The sequence below is a fragment of the Chelonoidis abingdonii genome, chromosome 6 (genome assembly GCF_003597395.2).
Source record: "Chelonoidis abingdonii isolate Lonesome George chromosome 6, CheloAbing_2.0, whole genome shotgun sequence".
Taxonomy (NCBI): Eukaryota; Metazoa; Chordata; order Testudines; family Testudinidae; genus Chelonoidis; species Chelonoidis abingdonii.
The window spans coordinates 66949515-66973920 of record NC_133774.1 but is presented as its reverse complement, the minus strand read 5'-3'; the positions used below and the strand labels follow the sequence as shown (position 1 = coordinate 66973920).

At 42.8% G+C, this 24406-nt stretch overlaps 1 protein-coding gene across 8 annotated transcripts; it reads left to right on the top strand.

Annotated features, from left to right (window-relative positions):
- Positions 1-6: 6 nt before the first annotated feature.
- GIN1 (gypsy retrotransposon integrase 1) lies at positions 7-24131 on the top strand. Of its 8 annotated transcripts, none has more exons than XM_032763460.1 (9): positions 7-104; positions 1386-1438; positions 7349-7494; positions 8303-8496; positions 11207-11512; positions 13943-14131; positions 14237-14413; positions 14635-14923; positions 20129-24131. In XM_032763460.1, the coding sequence occupies exons 3-9, from the start codon at positions 7356-7358 to the stop codon at positions 20413-20415; spliced, it is 1581 nt and encodes a 526-aa protein (XP_032619351.1). In that variant the 5' UTR covers positions 7-104; positions 1386-1438; positions 7349-7355; the 3' UTR covers positions 20416-24131. The 8 variants fall into 8 exon arrangements, with proteins under 8 accessions (XP_032619351.1, XP_074923237.1, XP_032619355.1 ...); XM_032763464.2 differs by lacking the exon at positions 7-104 and adding an exon at positions 299-362; XM_032763463.2 differs by lacking the exon at positions 7-104 and adding an exon at positions 428-556.
- Positions 24132-24406: the final 275 nt, after the last annotated feature.

Genomic DNA, 24406 nt, shown 5'->3' with positions numbered 1-24406 from the left:
CCGGGAGCGCCACATAACTCCCTCGCGCGGAACTGCCACTTTTTTTCGCCAGACCAGAGAAACACGCTCTCGGCCCTCTCGGGGTAGGATATCGCGATAGCCAGGTGCGTGTTTATGAATCTAATGCGTGGCTGGTTATCGTTGTACGTGCCCGACTCGTTGCGTCCTGGCAACAAGAGGGAAAATATCGCGCAGGAACGCAGGGTTTGTTTCGCGCATGTGCAAATCCTCGCAGGCAAACGGAACTTAGAAACGGCCGGTAGGGACTAAAGTCCCCGGCTTGTATTGCAGTCTCGCGAGGACAACCGTTCTCGGCACATAAGGCTCCTTTTTCATCTCCATGGAGACTAAAGTGTTCCAAGGTGGGGCGCCGCCTGGTCGGAGGATAATCAAAGCGGTGCATGCTGGGAATCGTAGTCCACGTGGCTCGGAGTACTGCTGGCTGGGCAGGGGCTGCTGCGGCGGAGAGCGGGGCTCGGCGCGCGCTTCCCAAGAGCTGAGGGAGGGACGCAGCCACGCATCTCCTGCTCCGAGGCGCCCGCAAGCACTGGGCACAGTGAGTCCGTGCGTGAGATGGGTAGGGCTGGGCGGAGACCCTCTTCCTCGCCCTGCTCCTGCCCCTACCCCGCGGTGTGACCGCTGGGCTGCCAGGCCCTTCAGCTCCGCTCAGGGCCCTCAGCTGGGAGTTGAGATGATTGGGGTTGGGACACTCCGCTGTCCACCCAGGCGCAGGACCCGTCTCCTGGCGCGGGTGGCAGTGGGGCTCGCCCATCAGTACTCCCACAGAATAAACTTCCATGCAGAAAACCGACCAATATTTGCGGTTGCAAAGATAATCTTCTAAATGCGTAACAGTCTACAGTAGTGGGGCTCAACCTTTTTTTCGTTTGCAGAGCCTTTTGGAAATCTTAGACATAGTTTGCAGCCTTGCATACCTCCCCGGGGGCCATGGCCTGTCTGCCCAAGCCCACAGACAGATGGCTCCAATGCCATCTGCTGCCGATGAATAGCTCTTGCCACCAGCAAGGTGATATTAACAAGACTTTGTTCAGTTTCTTGTTGCCTTGCAGCAGCCTCTGAGCAACGGTGAAAAACATGTTTTGCATCCCCACTCCCCCCACAAAAAGTGTTAAAAGAACATCAGTGTTGCAAAATCAAGCACTCAGACGTTAAGAAATGTCAGTATGACAGTCGCTCATGCAACCTTCATTCACTTCCTTGTATGTGTCCATTATGATCATCTTTAATTACCCAGTCACAAACGTTTTCCCCATAGGACCCCTGCCTCATTCATTACACAGGATGCACTGTTCTCTGGGGAGCTGAGTCAGGGTTGTATAGTGAAGGGGCTTTTAGCAGTAGGATTCCTGCTCTATTTGTTTCAGAAGTTGGAAGGTACAGAAAGAAGAACCTGGAGACTGCAGGACAAGAAAATACAGTAATGTGTGGTCATGTAATTAAAGACTATCAGAATGCATATGCGCAACAAGCGATAAATTAAGATTGTACAGACAACTTTAATTTGACATTTCCCAGTAATTTCCTAAACTTTTCAGTGCTTGACTTTTCATTGACATTGTTTTAATTTTGGGATATAAATTCTTAATTGTTTAAAAACTGCTGAATAAACAGAAATTCCATCTTGGAGAAACATATTAATTCCTCAACTTCATGCATTGGGCCAGATCGTAGCCTCCCCATTCTCGGGGCTGTGTTGCTTTATACTAGCCGCCTGTGGCCCCTAAATTCTATTCTGTCAGCTGGAGAACGAGGGGAGAGTAGATGCTGCTGATGAACCATGCCACTTGTAGCTCTCCTAAGTAGAGGGACTCCTTAGATAGCTGGTTAAGGGCTGCTTTGCACCACTGGAATAGCAGAAAGCAGCGGGAATAGATTAAAAAATCTGGCCCAATAAAAGCAGTAAGATCTGATGAGTTGCAAGACACATCCTGTTCTCTTTCCTTCTATTGTTTGTCATGTTCACTTGTTGAAACATTAATGAAATTATAAACTGTCTGGGTGAATCCAGACTAGGAAAAGCTGTCATGATGGAGGTGGGTGTTTCCTCCACAACCTGCTCACTATAATTGCCTCATCCATGCTATGATTTTGACATGTGCTAGCTAACAAGTGGTTTGAAAAAGTCCACCTTTTCTAGTTACTCCAGAGGGAATTCTGTGACACAAAAGTTAAAAATTCTGTTCTCCCCACCCCCAAAAAAATATTCTACACACTACTTTAAAATTCTGCAAAATTTTATTTGTCAACAAATAAATGCTGAGGCGCCACATGGCAGCCCCCCGACATAGACTTGGCAGTGAGACTGCGCTCAAACCTGACACAGTGCAGGGGCCAGGCCTGCCCCAGCGGTCTGTGTCCTAAGGGAGGGGGGCTTCAGGGTGATCTCTGACCTACATACAGTCAGTGCTCCCCACTGCCATGCTGGAACCTCCACATTTAATTATTGACAAATAAAATTTGCAGAATTTTAAAATCATGCTCAGAATTTTTATTTTTTTGGTGCAGAATTTTTTGGTACAGAATTCCTTCAGGAGTAGGAGGTGTAGCAACTCACTAGGGTAAGCAGCTCCATGCCAGGCGCACCAAGTGTGAGCAGGGAGGCTCAGCGCAGCAGGATCCAAGTGTGGAAGGGCTTAGTGGGGAAGGGGAGGTCCAGGTGTGGGATGAGAGGGTTCTATGTGGGGCAATCTGGATGTGGACAGCTCAGTGGGGGGGGAGGGCGGGGGCAATGGGACACTGCAGGAGGTCCAAGTGAAGGTTATTGGGGCTTAGCAGAGGGGGCTGAGTGTGGGGTGATGGGGCTCAGCAGGGGGTCCAGGTACTGGGGAAGTGGGGCTTAGCAGAGTGTGGATCCAGGTGCAGCTGGTTGGGGTTCAGTGGCATGGGGGTTTGGATGTGGGGGGCTCATGGGGTGGTCCAGGTGCATAGGGAGTGGGGCTCATCAGGGTGGGGTTTGAGGTTAGGGGACTCAGTGCGTTGTGGCTTGAGTACGTGGGTGGGGGTCTGGATGCAGGAGGGGTGGGGTTGATGGGGGGAGGGGCTTGGTGGGGGTCCAGATGCAGGGGGGATTGAGGCTGGGGGGAGTGTCTAGGGGGGATCCAGTTGCACAAGGGTTGGGCAGATGGGGGAGCAGCTCCCCATAAAGTGATCTCTCTCTCTCTTTTTCTCTGCAGTTGAGGAGTGATGGGGGCAAGAAACAGGGGAGGTGTAGAACTGAGGGAAGTTTCTGGAGATGGGTCAGACCTGGCCACTCAGTCCAGGGGAATTGCACTCTTCGCCCAGCCAGGACTAGCAGATGATCCCGGTGCAGGGTATGAGCCACTGGCTGGGAAGGGCTGGGTGCAGGGGGTGAGACTCAGTGGGGTGGAGGTTTGTGGGGAGTCTGGGTATGGGGGGGTCTAGATGCAAGGGGTTGGGTGGACAGGGCATGGGTCTGATCCGGCACCAGCCAGGGTGTCCCCAGTCCTGTAGCGATTTACCTCTCTGTGAGATGCTCCAGGTGCCTGAAACGATATGCCCACGCTGCTGGGAAGGGGCACCTGATGGCTCTTGCAGCTTCCTTTTGCATGTCAGAAAGACATCTAATTTGGTGTGAAGAAAAACACACAGTAAGAAAGAAAATACTAAAACTGAAACAATCCATAGGGACATAGGAAATTCTTAGCATCCAGGAAGGAAGCTTATTTAGTTTTTTCCAGCAAAGCACTTAAGTACATGTTTAAGCATTTGCTGTAGTGTTTGTTGAGTTAGCCATCGTACTTGTAGTCTACAATATAATCTGCTTATCAGCCCTTTTTTTCAAACTAATATAGTTGCTACCATTGCTGGAGATGATAAAGATTTCTCACTTAACCAAAACAAAAGCAGTTTTCCTGCACAGGAAGACATAGGAGCAATTCTAAATAGTGTTGTGTGATTTCATGCTATTCTAACAAATACTGTATGTTATGTGAAAAACATTCACTATTTCCAGTGACTTGATGTATGAGGTACTTAGAAAACTTTTATTACATTTAATACAGCTTAGATTTTTAATGCTGTTATTCCAGCATGTCTGATCTTATAGCAATAGTATAACTGAAAATTGGAAATATTAATGTTGATTATTTATTTTACATAAGTTAAAACAATCTCATTGCTGTGTAGCCCATCCCCCTTCTCCTCATCCACTTCCTGCTGTTTATCCCATATATACTACTTCCACCAGTTGAGTTAGACCAGCCTCTGGGTTGCTCCAATTTATGCTGGCAGTTTACACTTATACTGGCTCCCAAAGAGCCACTCTGTCAGCCAGGATCACCAGAGCACATTGTGTTCAGGTCCCACTCCTGATATAGCCCTCCCCCCTCCACAAATGTCCTCTATGCTGGAGGACCAGGATCAGCTGGTATAAGCTTAGCTACTCCAGACCTATAGCACCTGAGGAGTCTCCCCTGCCTTACAGCTGTAGTAAGCCCCCTTTGTGTTTCTGCAATATTACAAATGGAACTTTTATGTACATGAAAGTCTGGCCCATGATGTCCAAAATTAGACATTCTGTGGGGTAAAGACCTTGTCTTTCTGCTGACCTGTGAAGCACAATTTTAGGTTCCTTAAAAATAACAAAACAACACTTAGACCTGCTGTGTGTTATTGATATTTATGAAATCTCATTAATGGCAAACACATGACATTTCATTTTTTTGGAAGGGGAATATACTGCTTATTCATGCATACATAATAATTGGAGAGTTTTTTCCCTCCCAAGAGTTTAACGATGAAGATATAAACAGTAAACTGAAAACCAGTACCCACTGATTTACATTTTTAGTGTTCAAATAGGGGAACATTAATGAGACCATACAAGACACAATGGATCACTTCCAAAGTGACTAGATAGTTTCTCTTAATTATTTGTCTCTTGTCAGACATAGTATGGAAGCTAAAATTCTGATTATGTGCTCGGTCACACTGTGCATCTTGTGATGCAATGCAAGGATGAGTGGGGAAATTGCTTACACACCAAGAATAATTTCCTAATTACAATAAGGAATGATAGATAGATAGCATGTCAGTCTGTTATGGCCTGATCTTGCTCCCATTGAAGTCAACGGAGCAGGATCAAACTGTAAAAATTTAAACTCTTGCTTATAAATGCTGAATCAGATTTTTTTTAAAATGGACTACTGGAAAAATCCATGCAACTTGCATTGATTTTTGTCTTTCACCTGTCATTTATTGGGAATTATTCTGAAGCTATTAATGTTAGACCTAAGCTTTTTCTGTACTAATGACATATTCTATTAGTGGCATTTCAGTTTATTACCATGAACCGAGGAGAATCAACACATGGGTGGGGAAGTAATGTCGTGCAAAATCTGATTTCAAAATCTAATTTGCTTGACAGATTAATGAACAAGACAGGCTTTTGTGGTACTCTCTATTCTGGGAGTTGTTTTTGTCCATTTTTTCCATCGAGATGCTATCTGTCTGGGTAGATACTTAATGATCCCCAACCATAGTATTTAAGAGCCTTATTAAGTATTTAAAAATAGAAATAGCAATCTTCCTCTGTGGTTTGATTGTCTTTCTACGGGATGTGATGGAAGCTCCATTGCTTGGATCTTTTACAATATAATTGACTAAACAACATCAGGTATAGGCAGAGGGATTGACTACGTGATGTGATAGGTGTTGTGTATGTTTTACATCAGAGTAAAGGATGAGATAACAAATGATGTAGCATGATGGCCATAAATATGGAGTAAGGGAACGGATGTTTAGCACAGGGGTCAGCAACCTTTCAGAAGTGGTGTGCCAAGTCTTCATTTATTCACTCTAATTTAAGGTTTCGTGTGCCAATAATACATTTTAACATTTTCAGAGGTCTCTTTATAAGTCTATAACATATAACTAAACTATTGTTATATGTAAAGTAAATAAGCGTTTTAAAAATGTTTAAGAAACTTCATTTAAAGTTAAATTAAAATGCAGAGCCCCCCAGACTGGTGGCCAGGACCAGTGGCCAGGACCCAGGCAGTGTGAGTGCCACTGAAAATCAGCTCACATGCCACTTTGGTACGTGTGCCATAGGTTGCCTACCCCTGGTTTAGCATAACAATTAATATGGCCAGATATTTACATATGAGAAAATCACTAAGACAAAAATTATATTGAAGTGTTTAGACTATGTAAAGTTTGTTTGGGCAATATATTTACAGAAAACTTTCTATGTTGTGATTTCAGGAATTTGTCAATGTCCAATTTATGAATTCCACTTTGATTTTATAACCTATCTGTGGCTGTCTTTTACTCTATTCTTATCACAAACTCCCTGCACTACAGGGCAGCAGGGTCTGTCTGTGATGAGGTCAATCGTTAAAGATCATCAGCATCTGAGTAGAAATTGCCTAGGTGGAAAAACGAGTAACTGTATCCTAGATAAAACCAGTTTTTTCCAATTTCTCTGTACAGTACTAGGGTTTGAAGGAATGCCTTTTCTCAGGAGAGGGAAAAAAGTGATACGACATGGGTGTAGCTCTTTAAAAACACAGCAACTGGGTGGTTTAGTTAGAGAGAAAAAGGATGCGGCAGGAGAGAAACAAAGGGACAAGTCTTTTGGAAGGAGAGGGACTTGGACTGTAGAACCAGCCAAGGCTGAAAGAAATTGACTGTGGGAGATAGAAAGAGTCTATAATTCAGAGGAGAAGCCATGAGCTGCAGCAGGGGGAGTCTAGACACCCATGAGGACTCTGACCAAACCCCAAAGAATGCTTGAGTTGGGAGGAAACTGAAGCAGGGAAGCACATGTAGGTGTTTTATTGTTTTTATCTACATCTCCATATCTCTTGTGCTGCCTAAAGTAGAAAGTCACTGGTTTTAGAAATCCCTTTTGCAAAGCTGCTGTCTGTTTGCTTCAACTTTCACATGTCTCTGAAGAGAGAAACTATAAACCAAAGGGCCCACGAGGTTGGAGCTCTAGGAGAGGGTGTGCTTAAGCAACTGGGGAGTCTGAGAGAGCTAGCACTAGTCTCAAGGCCTACACAGATGGATTGCAGTGTCTTAGGTCTCAGGAGGGGGTGCTACAAAGAGAATCTACACCCTGTGAGTCATCCTACAAACCCAGAGCAGAGGCCATACCTGGACCATTTTCAGATTCAGGAAGGCATAAAAGCACATGGATCCAGTATGTGGAACCCAAACACAAGAAAGTGGTGAGGAAGAGGGACAGTCAGACATTATGTGTAGAATTGATATTCAAACGTAAGGGAATGAAGGGGCTACAAGGGATGTGATAAGTTGGAGCAACTGTCACTGCAATACACTGTAAAATATTTGTGCATTTTAGGCAAACAATGGTTCGTAGTGGAAAGAATGGTGGGCTCCATCTGAAACAAATCTCCTATTACAAACGAACAGGAGAATATCATCCAACTACGTTAGCAAGTGAGAGAAGTGGAATAAGAAGAGCAGCCAAAAAATTTGTTTTCAAAGGTGAGAAATATTTTCTGTCTCGGGAAATCCATTACTTCTGGTTTCCTTCAGGTGAAGACTTGCTCATAGCACATTGAGAACAGTATCTGATTTTTTTTTTTTTTTCGTACTTGCTTTATAAAATAAAACTCGTCTGTCTATCCCAGGTTAGCATATACATGAACATTCTCAAAAACAGAAAATCTGTCCCCTTTGGCCTCTTTATCCGCATGTTTAATTGTATTTAAAGGATATGGAGCTCCATCTAATAATTAAAGCCCATTTTAGCTACTAGTGAAATCTGTAGCTATTGGGAGACCATGACTCAAGGAAACTCAAAATGTCAACCCTCAATTTTAACTCCTGACAAAGAGCATTTGGTTTACCACAATAGTTAGGGCTGGAGGGAGTGGCATAGAGCAGATGGGAGGTTGGCTCCCAAGGAAATGCTCGTGTGGGAAATGGAGGGATGTGCAAAAAGCCCCTGGTGTGTGCAATGACCTCTGCCAACAGAAACTGTGAAGCATGTCACCCTCTTAGTCTTAATAGATTACGCTTCGGAGAGACTTCATGGGGGAATGCAATCTCTCTTGTGCTCCTGTGAGGATAAGTAAGGGTGCATTGCCCTGTATTCAGAGTTAATGGAGTACTGCAGTAAATAAATATTACCTGCAAAAGATGGATGTGATATGTAATTGTATATAGCTGAAAATGATGAATAATATGAGTTTAATAAAATACATAACCAAGTATATCCAATAGTTTAATAGACATCTGTGATTGTTCTGTCTTGATGACACATAATCTGTAATATTTTTTTTCCTTCCAGAAAATAAGTTGTTCTATGTGGGAAAAGACAGGAAACAGATGCGTTTGGTAATTGTTTCAGATGAGGAGAAGAAGAGAGTGCTACACAAATGCCATGAAAGTGCTGCAGGTGCTCATCATGGAATATCAAGGACTCTGACTCTGGTGGAGTCTAGTTACTACTGGACTTCCATAACAAATGACGTCAAACAGTGGGTATGAGTCATAACTACAGAATATCTTTGTAATAAGCTTAATTGAGATACTGCTGATTACTTTGCATAATTCTGTTACAAGACTCATATCTTTTGCTTCACTTTAACTCAAATAACTGAACAGATATTTTGCTCAACTTAAAAATAAAAAAGTGTGTGTGATGGATGTATGAGCATTTTTGTGCTATAAGTAAACCCTAAGTTACTTAAGAACATGTTTCTCATTAAAAGCCAGTGGGACTTACGATCTGTAGGTACTTTTGAAAAAACACCTAAGTCCCATTGGTTTCTATGAGATTTGTGTTTAAGTCACTTGGGGGCTTTTGAAAATTCCTCCTCAAATTGCTATTGGGCTGATACCTAACTTCAGTTCAGAAATAGAGACCCTTTTCAGTATTATGAGTGAATGAAAATGTGGTGTTAGAAAAACTAAGTTTGTGGGCTAGATCACTGGGACTAAACTTCCAATGCTCTGTGTAGCTTGGGGCCCTGAGTAGCTCTAAGACTCTGATTTAGCAAAACACATGAACTTATTTAGATTTTTAAATTATTTTTCAAGTTACAGTGTTAGTCAGACAATAAAAAGTCAGAACTACAAGTTTAAGATCCCAAAAAGGATCAGTGTTTACATATGTGCAAGGTGGCCAAGTAGTATTTTCTATTTCTCCTTTTCTTGTTAACAGGGTAGCTTAATATATAGCACAATTGTGCATTGTAGGCACAGCGTGTACTAAGTGATGGTGAGGGGTTTTGCTGCCTCAGTGAGAGCACCAGGAAGCATTCATACTCAGGGAGGCAGAATACATATAGGTGCTGATAGATACATAGAGGCTGCAAGACCACTGTTAACTCCCTTTTTGGGATACAACTTACTATCCCGCACCACCCACACTCTGCCAGAATGGCTGGTCAGAGCATGGGAAGAACAGAAATTGTGACTCTGACAGTCTTTATCTCCTTTTGGGCATTAGGGGTACATGGGGGAGTTTCTTATGTGGGACACCCAATTGGAAATCTTCTTGCACCCTGTCATAAACAGATGATTAAGGGTTAATATCTCTTTTACCTGTAAAGGGTTAAGAAGCTCAGTGAACCTGGCTGACACCTGACCAGAGGACACCAATGGGGGGACAAGATACTTTCAAATCTTGGTGGAGGGAAGTCTTTGTTTGTGGTGTTTGTTTTTGTTCGTTGTTCACTCTTGAGGCTAAGAGGGACCAGATGTACACCTAGGTTTTCTCCAATCTTTCTGAATCAATCAGTCTCTCATGTTTCAAAATAGTAAGTAATAGCCAGAAAAGGCAGATTAGTCTTATGTTTGTTTTCTTAACTTGTAAATGTGTGTTTTGCTGGAAGGATTTTTCCTCTGTTTGCTGTAACTTTGAATCTCAGGCTAAGGGTGGCGGGGGAGGTCCCTCTAGGCTATATGAATCTGAATACCCTGTAAAACATTTTCCATCCTGATTTTACAGAGATAAGTTTTACCTTTTCTTTCTTTAATTAAAAGCTTTCTTTTTTAAGAACCTGATTGATTTTTTTCCTTGTTTTAAGACCGAAGGGGATTGGGTCTGAACTCACCAGGGATTGGTGGGGGGAAGGTTAATTCCTCTTTGTTTTAAGATCCAAGGAGTTTGGATCAGTGTAGCCTCTTAGGGTAACCCAGGGAGGGGAAAGTCTAGGGGGAAAAAGAGAAGGGGGAAGGCTAATTTCTCCTTGTGTTCAGATCCAAGGGGTTTGGGTCTAGGGTTCCCCAGGGAAGGTTTTGGGGGGAACAGGAAGTGTGCCAAACACTATATTTTTGGCTGGTGGCAGCGTACCAAATTTAAGCTAGTAATTAAGCTTAAAAGTGATCAAGCAGGTCCCCACTTTTTGGAATCTAAAAGTTCAAAGTGGGGAAAAAACCTTGACACACCCCTTATCACACAAATACATACAGATTGTGTACCCACAGAATCTGGTCCTGAAACATAAAATGTATACACAGATATACATGTACATATTGTTCAGTGTTGCCAAATTATTGTTGCTCTTGCAATCAGCTACATTTCTTTATACTTGTGATCATCTAACTTTCATGTTAAATGAAAACAGTTCTTTGCATTTGGCTTAGATAGATATAAGATGAGATCCTGCTAAGCAGATAAATCAGGCCTGTGCAGTTCTATGCCAGATTCTGCCTATATAACTTGTGCACCTAGCCAAAGGAAAATGACCTTAGTGCAAAGGATCTTCTGGTGGCATAAGGCCAGCATAACTTGTCCTGTGCACATCACCTCCCTTCTACCAAAGGAGGAAGCTTGACTGGAGCAAAGGGGACATGACCGGGGGTTCCCTGTCTGCTGCTGATGCCCAGCTGCTGTATTAATCAAAGATAGTGAAGGCTGCTTTACTTTATACTGTGGGTCTAGAACAGCACACTGAGTCCCAGGATCAGTGGTATTCAAAGTTGAGCTGTAAATTATTTTCATACAACTACCTCCAATCTGTGCTATGTTGTGTGGTTGTATTTGTTTTTGCTATAGCTGAATATCTGTCTCAAATGTTTAATAGTATAAAGAAATGTAAAATGAATGGGATTGGTGTAGAATGACTGAGATGCCCTAATCTCCAGCTCTCGTTGGAATGATAATATTTAAGTGTTTATTCTAGTGACATTATGCCTTCAGCAGACACTTGTTAGTAATGTCCCTCTTTTCTTGTTTCTGACCCAGGTGTATGCTTGCCAGCATTGCCAGGTGGCAAAGAATACAGCCATCATAGTACCCAAATTACACCCTATCAAAGTAGAGGATCCATGGACTGCAGTCACAATAGACCTAATGGGACCATTTAATACCACCCGCAGAAACCATATGTATGTCATAATGATGACAGACTTGTTCACAAAATGGATGGTGGTTCTGCCACTACAAGACACTTCAGCGGTAGAAATTGCTAAGGCAATTGTCAGTGTGTTTTTCTTGTATGGACCGCTTAAAAAAATGGTTATCGATCAAGCAGAAGAGTTTGTTCATCAGGTAAGAGAAGTCAGCCCTAAAGAGACTTTATTTTAGGGAAGATAGTGTGTTTGATTACCATATCCTTGTATTTTAGACAATCTGAGAGGTTTAGGTGCCAAATTTACAGTGACTTGTTTATGAAAACTGGTGTGTTGCCATTTACCTTTGAGGAGTTGAGGCCATTGACTTTGCTCGCATGATTCAGGGCCTGCTCCAAGCTATCTGAGGGTGGGCAATAATTTATAATGGCTTAGATGCCTTAGTCCAGAGATCAGCAACCTTTGGCTCGTGGCCTGCCAGGGTAAGCACCCTGGCAGGCCGGGCCAGTTTACCTGCCATGTCCGCAGGTTTGGCTGATCACAGCTCCCACTGGTTGCAATTCGCCGCTCCAGGCCAATGGGGGCCGCGGAAAGAGGCGGCCAGCACATCCCTCAGCCCGCGCCACTTCCCACAACCCCCATTGGCCTGGAGTGGCAAACCGTGGCCAGTGGGAGCCGTGATTGGCCGAATCTGAGGACGTAGCAGGTAAACAGACCAGCCTGGCCTACCAGGGTGCTTACCCTGGCGGGCCACGTGCCAAAGGTTGCTGATCTCTGCCTTAGTCTTATATATTTTTCCAGAACGCTCCTCTCTGATCACTGAAAATTAAAGGATAAAACTCAAGACATATCAAAAAGTCAAAGTATTTTCTCTTCTCTGTCTTGTATAGACATAAATGTATTTTTATTTTTAAAAGTTCTGTGAAGGAGTAATGGCAGTGACATATAGAAGACAATCATGCTTCAAGCATAACTGTCTCTACCTCACGAGAGAAGGTTCTGTTCTTTCCTTTATTATTTGTAGTGCTGTAGTATTCCAGTCTTTGACCAGGACCCCTGTGTGCTAGGCACTGTACAAACACAGACGGTCCTTGCCTGTGGAGCTTACATTCTGTGTAGTCTCCTTAGTATTAGTATATATTACAGTGGGAATCCAATCTGTGGCATGAAGATCACTTGTCTATCAATGGTGACTCTGCTAAATTTGTACTTGCTTAAACATTGAAAATATTTCACGACCCACACCCTGTGCTTTTAAAATGAAGTATTTTGAATCAACCTCATCACTACCTTCTCTTCAACTGCATCTCACCACTTCCCTTGCAGTCCCAGGAGTACTTCTAGTGTGAATTGAGAGCACTCTGAGCAACAGCTTCCTTGCTGGTTGCCTGCTGTAGTGTGAGGGGAGAGGAGAGAGTAGCTGTGACTCCTTTATGGCCTAGTTTGCTGCTGGGCTGTGGGAGAATAAGGCCTCATCTACACTACAATGCTTTGCCAGTGTGGCTATACCGTCAGAGCCCTCTAGTATACAGTTTTTCTGTCTGCATAATACCCTCCCCCCTCCCTAGGGAAAAAAAAATCTATGCTTAAAAAACCCCCGCTGCGGTCAGCATAACTGTGTATGAGTTGTACCAGCAAAACCCACAGCGATGACACTAGGGTGTTTTTTCACATCCCTGACTGACATAGCTATGCTGACAAAACCTTGTAGTGTAGACCTGGCCTAAGGTAGGAGTATGACTGGCTCTGCCTGGGCCTAGCTGAATACCTAGCAAAGGATGGCTCTCCTTCAGCCAGTTAGGGCAGCCTGGGAGATAGGGGAGGAGAAGAAGCTAAGAACCAATCATCAATTACAGCTCCTGATTCTCTTCTTCAACTTTGCTACAAGCTAGAGCAGTATGGGTGCTGCTCTAACTTGTGCCAACTGACAATCCCGAGGAGCCACCTGCCAGCTGGGGATAGCACTCCAGCCACTTCCTCTTCCTGCCTCTAATATGCCCCTTTGCTCCAAAGCAGCTCCTAGTGAACTTGACACATTAAGCAATAAAATAACTATTTTTCATTGTAATGTATTTGCTCCAGTCTCTATTGACTCATCCAGCAGAAGGACGTCAAGTGACTTTTGAGGTCACAGTCTAAGTCAGTGACTCAACGTGAATTAGACCTTATGTTCGCCTCCAGCCCTCTGCTGTATGTTGCCTTTCTTGGTCATCTGGTAGAACAGATTTGCCCCAGGTGGAAAATACTGTAACACTTAGTGATGCTGAAGAACTTTACATTTTCAAAGCACTCTACAAACACTAATTAACACCTGAGAGTTAGATTGATAGTAATAACTATTCTACAGATGGCGAAAATGACAGACTTTGATATTCTTGAGGCCACAGTGAGTCAGTAGCAAAACCAGGTTTAGAACTCAGCAATTCCTGGATCCCATATCCATGCCCATTCCTTCAGACCACACTGTTTAAATTGGAACTTATATGTAGGTGGATGTATATAAGGCAATCTTTTCTGTCACCCATATATGGTAGTAGGAAAGAGTAGAAACTGTATTGAGTACATATTTACTGCAGTGTAATACAAGCAGTGATTGTTCCTGTGCATTGTGTGTTTTTTGTCTTTAAAGATCAACAGAGAACTATTTGAGCTCTTTGGAATGAAACAAATAGTATTGTCCTATCCTCAGACAGATGACACAAATGAAAGAACATGCAAGACAATCAAGACTTTCCTGAACAAATACTGCGCAGACCACCCCAATGACTGGGATGATAATTTATCTGCCATTGCGTATGCTTTTAACTTGACTCCCATGGTATGTGTACACTATGTCTCTCTTGTTGGGAGTTGACTGACATTGTTATGCAAATACCCACTAAGACAAGTACTAAGTTTGCCTGTGTTCTCTCCCTGTAAATAGGAGCCAGTCCAAAACACACCATATTTCCAAATGTTTAATCGTAACCCTTATGTGTCTGAGACTTCAAATGTACTGCAGGAAGCACGAGAGGATAATAAATGTACATTTGCCAAAATCCTTGAAGCAATTAAACAGGCTGATCGAGTATTGGAGGAAAGGAAAGCTACAAAATGCCAGGTAAATACCTAATACTTAAATGTTATCAAAGAGAAGATTGAAAAGTGTTAAGGTGAACATATTAGAAATATTTAGAAAAAATTCATGAATCATGCATGACGAAAGATCTTTTGAATAAGACTTCTGTATGCTTTATGGTAAACTCTGTATTCAATCAATGTTATGAAAACATGCGGTTCCTCAGGAAAACAAGCTATAATTCATGTTATTTCTCCATGTAGATTGAGAAAAATAGGATTGATGAACAGCAAACTGGAAACAAGGTCAATATTAAAAGGAAGCCAAAGCAAATAAATCCATTTCATCTTAAAGTTGGACATGAAGTGCTTAGGCAAAGGAAAAACTGGTGGAAAGATGGCCGTTTCCAGTCAGAGTGGGTTGGTCCCTGTATTATAGACTACATCACAGATAATGGATGTGCAATACTAAGAGAGACCACAGGATCCAGACTAAAAAGACCCATCAAAATGTCTCACCTTAAACCATACATAAGAAGATCCAGTGGACAAGGTAAATCTGTTACTTCTCTAATTCCACTTGCTTTACTGTCAGACGAGGGTATATTATTGAGCAGGAGGGAATCTTAGCAAATGTATCAGTGTTAATTACAAAGACCTTGTACCGTAGTCCATGCAAGTCAGTGCATTTTCAACAAAGAAGATTCTGGGCTGGGAACAGCATTAAGGAATCATGTTTAAACTCTTCTCCTGGTTGAAACCAGTTCAATGTGGTTTGGCCCTAATCACACTAACTGGTAAACACATTAAAAGCAGATCTAGGTTGAACTATCTTTAAAGATTATTTCTTAACTTTGTTCTTGTCCCAATGAAGACAGGAGCAAAACTACTGAGATTTTGCATTTATTTGTTCATGGGGAAAAAAGGGGGTAAACGATTTGTCTGTTTCACATATCTGGAATTTTGGATCACTCAGTAATCTAGAGAGAGCAAACAGCTGAATGTTACAAATTCTGTAAAAAGTACCTATAATATAAGAAGTCCATGTATAAAGGTGTGGGCAGTCCCTCTGTGTCCCCTAGTGACCTCGCAGTGTGGTGCTGCTGCAGGTGTGGCCTCCCTTAATTAACTTCCTCTAATTGGAGTGGCAGTAGCCATGGGTCAGGGGGAGAAGCCAACACACACTAATAAATAAATAACATGTCTTATTTTTAATAATGCTCTAGCACAGGACCAAGTACCATACCAGCTGATAAAATTCTCACCTCAAGGCCTGGGTTCAGAGCTCCCAAATATAACCCCAACACTAAATCAGGCTTGGCTGGACTTCTGGAGCCAGAAAGAAACCACTGCCCGCAGCACACGTGGCTTCTATTTCCCCTTTCTCTCTCAGCTTCCTCTTCCCTTCCTGTTTATATATAGCCCAGCCACAGGGCAGGGACTCCTTGACTGCCTTGTTAGTCTGTCCTTAAAAGGTAGTTACCATCTCAGTGGACTGTTTCTGATCAGGTATCTTTCAACTTGTAGTGTACAGGGGAGAATGCTTTTAGTTATGTAGCTAATTATTAAGGATGTGAGCCACAAGGTACCTAGATGCCAAATTCCTATTTTAGGCACCACTGCAATCTACGAAACTTCTGCTTGGCTGCCACCTAACCTTGAAGATGCCTAAAGTCACTCATCACTTAAGTTTCTCCTGTCTGAGCATATGCACTACTACCTCACTATAGGAGCGGGATGCTTATCTCCCATCTAAGCCCAGAGTGATTCACGAAGTAGAAGACTCATCTGGCCCACCTAAGTTGCAGGCAGGCCTAATCTGGTAGGTAGCCTCTGAGCACACCTGCTGGCTAGTGACCCTCAGGTGAATTCACACAAAATAGCCCTTTTAACTCCCTTTATAACCTTTAGTCTAACTAGTGGGTAGAGTACACACGCAGGATATCGGAGACCTCCAGTTGAAGTCTAGCCTCCCCACTAGGCTAGGAAATATTCTGATATGGATCTCTCTCACTTCCGCTATTGCAATTGTTCCACCTTTAATTACATAATTGAAGAGTAAAATATTAACTGGGCCAGGAAAGTGAGAATTACTGGCTCTAAAGCCTAGCAGTGCAGGCACTATGATGCTTCTTCCCCTCAGAAGGAAGAGGGAATTGAAGCAGAGGTCTTGCGCATCCTGCGTGAGTGCCTTATCCACTAGGCTAAAGGTTATAAGGGAGTTCCTTCTCCCCTGCCAGTTTCTTTCAGGCCCCACATGCAATTTAAAGTAAGGGTATGTCTATACTAGCCGCCAGATTGGTGGGTAGTAATCGATCTATTGGGGATCGATTTATTGCGTCTCGTCTAAACATGATAAATTGATCTGCGAATCGACGCCCATACTCCACCTCGGCCTGCGGCAGTTGACTTGCCGCCGTGAGGACGGCCAGGTAAGTCGAGCTAAGATACTTCAACTTCAGCTACGCGAACAGTTCCGTATCTTAGATTGATTTCACCCCCCCCCCCCCCTTAGTGTAGACCAGCCCTCAGATCAGCCTGCCTGGTTCAAGGATTGATTGTTAAGCAGATAGGTGGATCTGTACAGCCCAGAGTTAGGTGCCTATTTCCAAAAGAAGGGCAGGACTTAGCGCACACATCTTGTGAGAATTTCCCATTGACAGTTTAAGGTGGCTGCCCACCTAGTGTGCTGGCTTTTGTGGATCCCATTCTTAGGTACCTATTTCTCCTCACTTACTGTATGGGGAGATGAAGCACCTCAACTCAGGCTTTGCAAGGGCAGTGTTCCTGTGACTTTTCTAGGCACCATATCACTCAGTGTTACAACCTCTAAATCCCTTCATGGATCTGTGCCTAAAATGTTATACTTAGGAAGAGAGTTACTAGAAGTGCCTCTACTCATCTTCAGTCTATTTCTACAGCTTCTGTGACATCTTGAGCTGCACTGACCTGACAGTATAATCTGTAATCGGATAACAGTGGCCATTTCTGTTGCTAGTGCTTAGTCACTTAACACAATCTTTGGAAACTAATGAATAACTCAAGGTTCAAAGACCTTTACCACAGAACATAACTACTTTTTTTTTCAGGCGGGTCTGCTACACTACTGGCATACATGTGATAGTTCCCACTGTTGAAAATGCATCAAACTCATTGAGTGTTGTAGCAATACCAATGTCATAATTAATACAGCAAAGACACCTGAAACCAACTTGGAACTTTTCATTTCTTAGGAGAAAGTGGTCATTATGCTAAATGTCAGCCTCCATTACACACAGCTACAAGAAAACTTGGCTTCTTAATCATTTTTCTCCCCAGAAGAGTGATAAAAATAACCCATTTTCTCCTCTACTAGTTTCAGGGTTAAGAGTTAAATCTGAGTTCTGTTTAAGGCTCCTCAATCATGTGAAGATGTACTCATGTGCTTAACTTTATTCATGTGAGTAGCCGCACTGATTGAGTTCAACGGAGCTATAGTGTGAAAAATTAACAAGTCTTGATAGGATCAGAGCCTAATATGTTTACTATGTTCTGCGTAGACTGCATAAAAATTTAGATTTCCCCTGTTCCCAACTACTGCTTCAGAGATTAAGGACAACAGTCACAAGATAAAGGAGGAGAAGGATCAGAAATCTATTTATACAGCTAATAAAATCCTAGACTAAATATTTACAGGCATTAAAATGAGGAGAGATATCAGGTTTTTCCAAGTAATTGACAAAACTTTCACAATGAAACAATTTGGGCCATATTTTGATGCATTTCCTTATGTGGGGCAGTGAGCAATCCCAGTGTTGTTAAATTAGAGGAGCAAAATATTAGTTGACATGAGTAAATGTATTGGAATTTGGCCTTTTATAAATAAATACAGGGAAAGAGAAAACTATCATCCATATGCGAACATGTACTTCCTTAACTAAGACTTTGTCTTCACTAATGAAAAGGTGTTTTCTTACTCTGGAAAACTAAACTGTTAGCTACCTTGCTGTAAAAACATACGGGAGAGTCCTTTAGTTTTTACTGCAAAGTAAACTAGACAAGGCCATGCATAAGCAGGGGTATAATGCTGCCACCTTATTGCTAACGCAAGGTAAACACTAAGGATTTGTTGTATCAACCAGGCAAGGTACTAACAAACTTCAACAGGACTTTAAAAATAAAGTGGAGACCTCTTTACCAAGCTGCTGCTGCACCCTCTGTAACTCACTCTGCCTCCTCAACTCCTGCACCCCTTCCTGTTTCCTGTCCTTCCAGACTCCCAACAGCCAGTGCTCCCAGTTCTAATAATCACAAGCAGCATCTAAACACCGCAGAATTTTACAGTTCCATAACTATTGCAGGTTCATTATCTTGCTGTAAAAGCCCCACCTTTTTAAGCAGTGAAGTACAATGCTAAGATTTTCTTATCCTTAGCACCTAGGAAACAGCTAGTTAGAGCCAGGACTCCTGACTTCCCAGGTTAGGACTACTGAGTCCTCCACTCGAAGAATCAGTCCTTAACCCATGACTAAGGCTGCGAGTTTGTTTACAGATTCCATGACCTCCACAATGTTTGCAGCAGCCAGTGTGCCTGGCTCACAGCTGGCTCTGAGGCTGCTCAGGCAGCCCCTGCTGCAGCCCCTCGGGCCCCTGCTCCTCCCCTAGCAGCAGAGTTTGGGTCTGGAAAGGAGCAGGGAATTGGGGCATGGGATGGATTGAGGCAGGCTCTGGGCAGCATTTACCTGTGCGATTCCCTGGAAGTGGCGACTTCCCCCTTGCTCAGCTGCTAGGCAGAGGTGTGGCCAGGCAGCTCTGCATGCTGCCTCCACCAAGAGCACTGGCTTTGCAGCTCCCATTGGCCAGGAATCCTGGCCAATGGGACCTGTGGGGTTGGTGCCAACAGGTGGAAGCAGTGCACAGAGCTGGCTAGCCGCACCTCCACCTAGCAGCTGAGCAAGGGGGGATGTCGCCACTTCTGGGTATTTCTCCAGGTAAGCACTGCCGAGAGCCCACCTCACCTCATCCTGTGGCCCAACCCCCTGCCCTCTCCCACACCCAAACTCTCTTGTTGGGGTGAGAAGACCCCACCAGCCCCCTTCCCCCAGCACCATTGGGGCTACCCACTCTCCCTCTCCCCTTCCACCAACCAGCAGGGCCCCCAGGTAGCCCTCCCCCACGAGTTTTATTCACTGGTACTTACAGTAAGTGTCATGGACAGGTCACGGTCCATGAATTTTTGTTTACTGACCGTGACCTGTCTGTGACTAAAATGCAGCCTTACCCATGGCCTCTAATAACCCACTTTTACCCAAAAAAGATTCCAACCTCAATCTCCCAGGAGTCTGCAGTCTGCTACGGGAAGAGCTGGGTGAATAACAGATTTTTCAGTTTACTGACAATTCTAAAAAATTTGTTTTGACCTAAAATGAAACATTTCCTTTCACTTTTGAGTATTTAATGGTTTTCTTGATTTTTTGTTTAGAAATTTCCTTTAAGAGTTTTTTTTTTTCTTGAATGTACACTACTACAATGGCATTACAACCCTTATCTTAGAGCAGAGGAGACTGAAAATTTGGTGCACACAGAAATTAAGAGCCTGAAATTCTGTCCATATTGTAAGACAGACTTCACAAAAATGTTCTAGCCCTGCTATTGAAATTACTTTGAAAATGGGTTAGCACCCAGCATCATCCTTTTTTAGTCTTTCTATAATTATGCAGAATGACTTTAAATGAAGTAGAAAGGGCGACTCTAACCAAAATGTTCTTTGTTGTTGCAGACAACCATTATCTCTTACAAGGTGCAATAGTGGTTGACCATGACTACGCTGGCTTATCGGAAAGTTCGTATGGGCCATGCCCACAAGACACCATTGCCGAAGGGGAAGTAAATACCCCTGCAGCAAACAATCTGCTGTCTTCACCCTGCAAAGAGAGTGAACCATCAGAATGTAAAAGTCAGTCTGAGTTTACTGAAGATCATATTATTCTGTCAGCTAACTCAAATCCAGAGCAATGGTCTTCTTCAAACTGTTGGACTCTTCAAACCAAGCTAGAGGATACTTAAGTAAATAAAACCCCACAATGTTTCACTAGAAGAAATGGTCCTAAATGTTTCTGGTGGATTGGAAAGGGCGTTAGCAGCTTTAAATTCCTTAGCCAAGTTTTAAATATTGAAATGTTAGATGCTTGTATTTACAACTGTATATATTTGTGAATAATGTGTGTCTGGTAATTAGTTTGTATATATACACTGACATACTTATGCTTATTTTACAAGGAATATGGGAATAGTTTAGTAGAAACATATTTCACCACTATAGAATGGGATTTGGTCTATAAACACAGTGCAGATTAGAGTTAACACTATGGGCCTGCCCACAGCGCGTTAGTCCTTAACCACAAAAGTACTGGATAGCATTTCATTTTATGGCCTCTTCACTGGTCCTGTGGGTGGTTTAAGAGCTCTGAAGACTCCAGGACTGTAAGCTGAACAACCTGACCGAAGTCTGTCTCCAGCTCCAGGTAATGGTTCACCATCCTACTATTCTACAGCTTTGGTTCCAGCTCTTTGGGGAAGTTGTGAGCTCTGCCTTTTACACCTTCTATTCTTTATCGGTGGCACAAGACTCTACAACCACATGAAACCAGCAGAGCTGCCAAAGTGCAGTGCAAGAACTGTTCTGCTTGAGAAACAAATAGCCCTACAGTGACATGGGCAGAATTTTTCCAGTTTTACTCCCAGCCCATCAAAACACTTTAGGGAAAGGAGGTTTTTAGAGTCTTTTAGGCATGTTAAGGACACCTAAAGCACAAACAGGGACTGTCTCTGATCATCTTCAAAGCAAATCTCAGAGATGTGGCCTCCTTGCAGCATGAGCACCACACCAACTGGTTTGTGTAGGTGCTTAGGACTGCCTGGCTGGCTGCTCAGTCTGTCCCTGTCATTGGTGATTTTTATCATGCTATCAAAGATTTTGGAACTCGTGATTAACCATGTAGTGACAGTCCTCGGTAAATGTGTGGTTCACTGATCTCCCAGCTCTGAATCTGCCTGCAGTCTCCCTTACCATTCTTTCTTTTCATAAAAAAAAAAACTTGCTCTAAACCTAGGAAGGGCCCTGCTCTTCCTGACATCCACACATCTTACCTTGCCTCTCTCTGAAAATTTGAGTTGAGATGAGTTGCGAGCTTGGAGGGGAGAAAAATTACCATGTGTGCATGCATAGGAGCTTTTGTACTTGTGTGCTTGCTATGGTGCACCTTTCAGAGTCCCAAAACCACATAACACCACAATGGGGCTAGATCCAGGAACTATGGAAGTAGATAATTACCACCCATTGACTTAGGGAAGTAGCCCAGGGCTGGGAGCTTTAGTCTAACCTCTTTAACTAACTGGCATTACTTGTTTTCTGCACTTCATGACCCTTATTATTGACCAAGGCTTCATACGTACAGTGGTATTGCCATTAGTTCATAGTTTTGGTAACAGTACTAGAAGATACAGAAGGAGAGCTGGTTGGAAATAGTTCTTCTGCCTGAGGGAAAATTTTGATGAAAAGTTAGTTTCAGATTTATTTTTTTTTATGGAGAATTTTGATTTTTTGGTAAAAATTGAAAACCAAAAAGTTTCAGCTGCAAACTAAAATCTTCATTTTGGAAATACTCCCACAGGGCAGATGGGGAATATAAATTTAGGTACCTTATGCCCCCATTCTTCTCTTTGGGATGGGCTCCCTGGCCAGCCTATATCTCCCCACTTGCCTCGCTGCTATGGTACATCACTGGAAACTTAGTCAAACTGGTGAGCCTGGCCCATAGAGGAAAATGGGGGCATGAGGCACCATGCTAGCATTTCCTAATCTGATTTTTTTGGGATTTGGCCCAAACCTTTTCAGGTGATAAATTTTTGGACAAAAAGTAGAAATAGCTGCAGCAAGCAGACATTACTCGTGAAAAAAATATTTTTATCATAAACCCAATTTGCCACTGAAACAGTTTTCATTGAAAATTTTCAGTCAGCCCTCATGTTTATTGAAGGCTCAGCTAGGAAGGGAACCCAGGACCAAGATTTTCAAAAGCTGCTATTGAATCTGGGTGGCTAGTGTGAGATGTCTGTAAGAGAGACTTAACTCTAAAAACTGCTGAGTGCCTTCTGGAAAATCAGGAACACAGTTTTGCCCATTAAGTGACACTGCCCGTTGGAAAGAATATATCAAACCTACGTGCTTGGCTATGCTGTCTGTAAAATAAGTCTGTTTCCACATACCCACTTTACCAAGCACTTTTGAGATCCACAGATGATTGAGGGTTATATCATTCATTGACAAATACACAGTAGCCAGGAAACCTATATCTCAGACCCCTGCTTTAACCACCAATTTGCACTCCCCTCCAAGAACCAAGAGTAGAGTCCAGTAATCCTGATCTCCAGCATCCTACTGCTATCTAGAAAACAGTGATGCATAATGCACTCTTTGGCTCTATCTTAAAACTTTTTAAAAATAAAAAGTTACAAAATTCCATTTACAAAACCATCATTATTAAGGTTTAAAAGCCAAGCACTCAAATAGGAAATAACTGTAACCTTGATTCTGCCCATGTGTATCATCATATAATCTGGAGTTATATGATCACATACTATTTTTATAGGACTCCTGTTTTGAAGTAGAAGGCCAGTTGTTCTGAACCATTGCCTGCTCCCTGTATGCCTATATTTTCTCAATTGCAGTTTCACTCATCAGAGGTCAGATCTGGCAGAGCCAGCTCCTCTAACCTCATGTCCATAGCATAAGGTGCACTCTAGCAATCCCCCACTAGGGGACAGTCTCTTGGCTTCAGGAATAAGATCAGACAGAGAACTAGGAAGCTGCCTTCTTTATTTCCATCACCTCCCTGTGGGGTTCAGTAGAGCATCTGGCCTGGATGTTTTTCACCAGATACTAACTGGTCTTCTCTGTGTTTGTGTAATACCTAGCCTAGTGGGGCCCTGATCCAGACCGAGGTCTCCAGGCATCAGTATAATACAAATAAATTAATGAGTGCTTTCATAGTTACTGTCCCCAAAATAGCACCAAACTGACTATGTGTTGGACAGGAAAGTAAAGGGCTGAATGCACTAAAAGGAATAAATAGAATACATGATACTACTATTTCATATTTTCTGGTAATTGCACAGTTGCAGCTGCACATGAGCTCCTCAGCTCAGCTGACTAGATCTCTCTCTGGGTATATATAGTCAGGAAGATATTTAATAGTTTTAGGCAAATTAGCAAAAGGAACTGGGAATTTCTGGAGACTTGTTCAAATTTGCCATAACAGCCAGGAGCAAAATTGGAAGAAAGGCAGGAGAAAGCCTGAACCATTGCTACAGGTAGGGTTGACAACCAGCCATGCTCAAAGAATTATCATAGGAATACTTCATACACTTATTATAGAAAACTTTTCTACTGTTTGTGACATTCAATGAGTTTTGTCTTCCAAGAGAAAACTCAGAGCCACTATTTCATCAAGAATGACTGCCCTCTATTCACTGCACATGCATTTAATTTACAAGGGGACATGCCTCAGCTTCCCTAGTCAATTCTTTAAAAGGTGGTTTGTGACAATTGTGGTGTTTATAACTAGAAGGGGAAAAATGGAGCAAATATGTTCAGGGAATTAAGAGAGAGAGAGAGGAAGTTGGTGAATTCCACAGTACAGAAACATGAAAATGTTTCTATCTGGTTAATGTACTAAATTATTTACATATACAGTTAGTTGAAATAAATGGATGGAAATTCACTATGCTATCGTAAGAGAGTTTTGTTCAACAGTAGATGTGTGTTTAAACAAGGGAGACCGGAGTATAACAATGACTTCTTGACCTTGCCATTTCTTCTGCTGGGGGTGGTTATAAACAGACTATCCTAAAATGTTTACTTTTTAAGTACAGACAACGTATGGACAATTCTTAGCTTTTTGCAGTAGGCTTAATATTCCACAGTGGAGAAGGCTGTTATGAGTCATGTGCTTTTCACAACAGGCAGCTCTTGGAAATGTCATTCTTCAGGACTAGA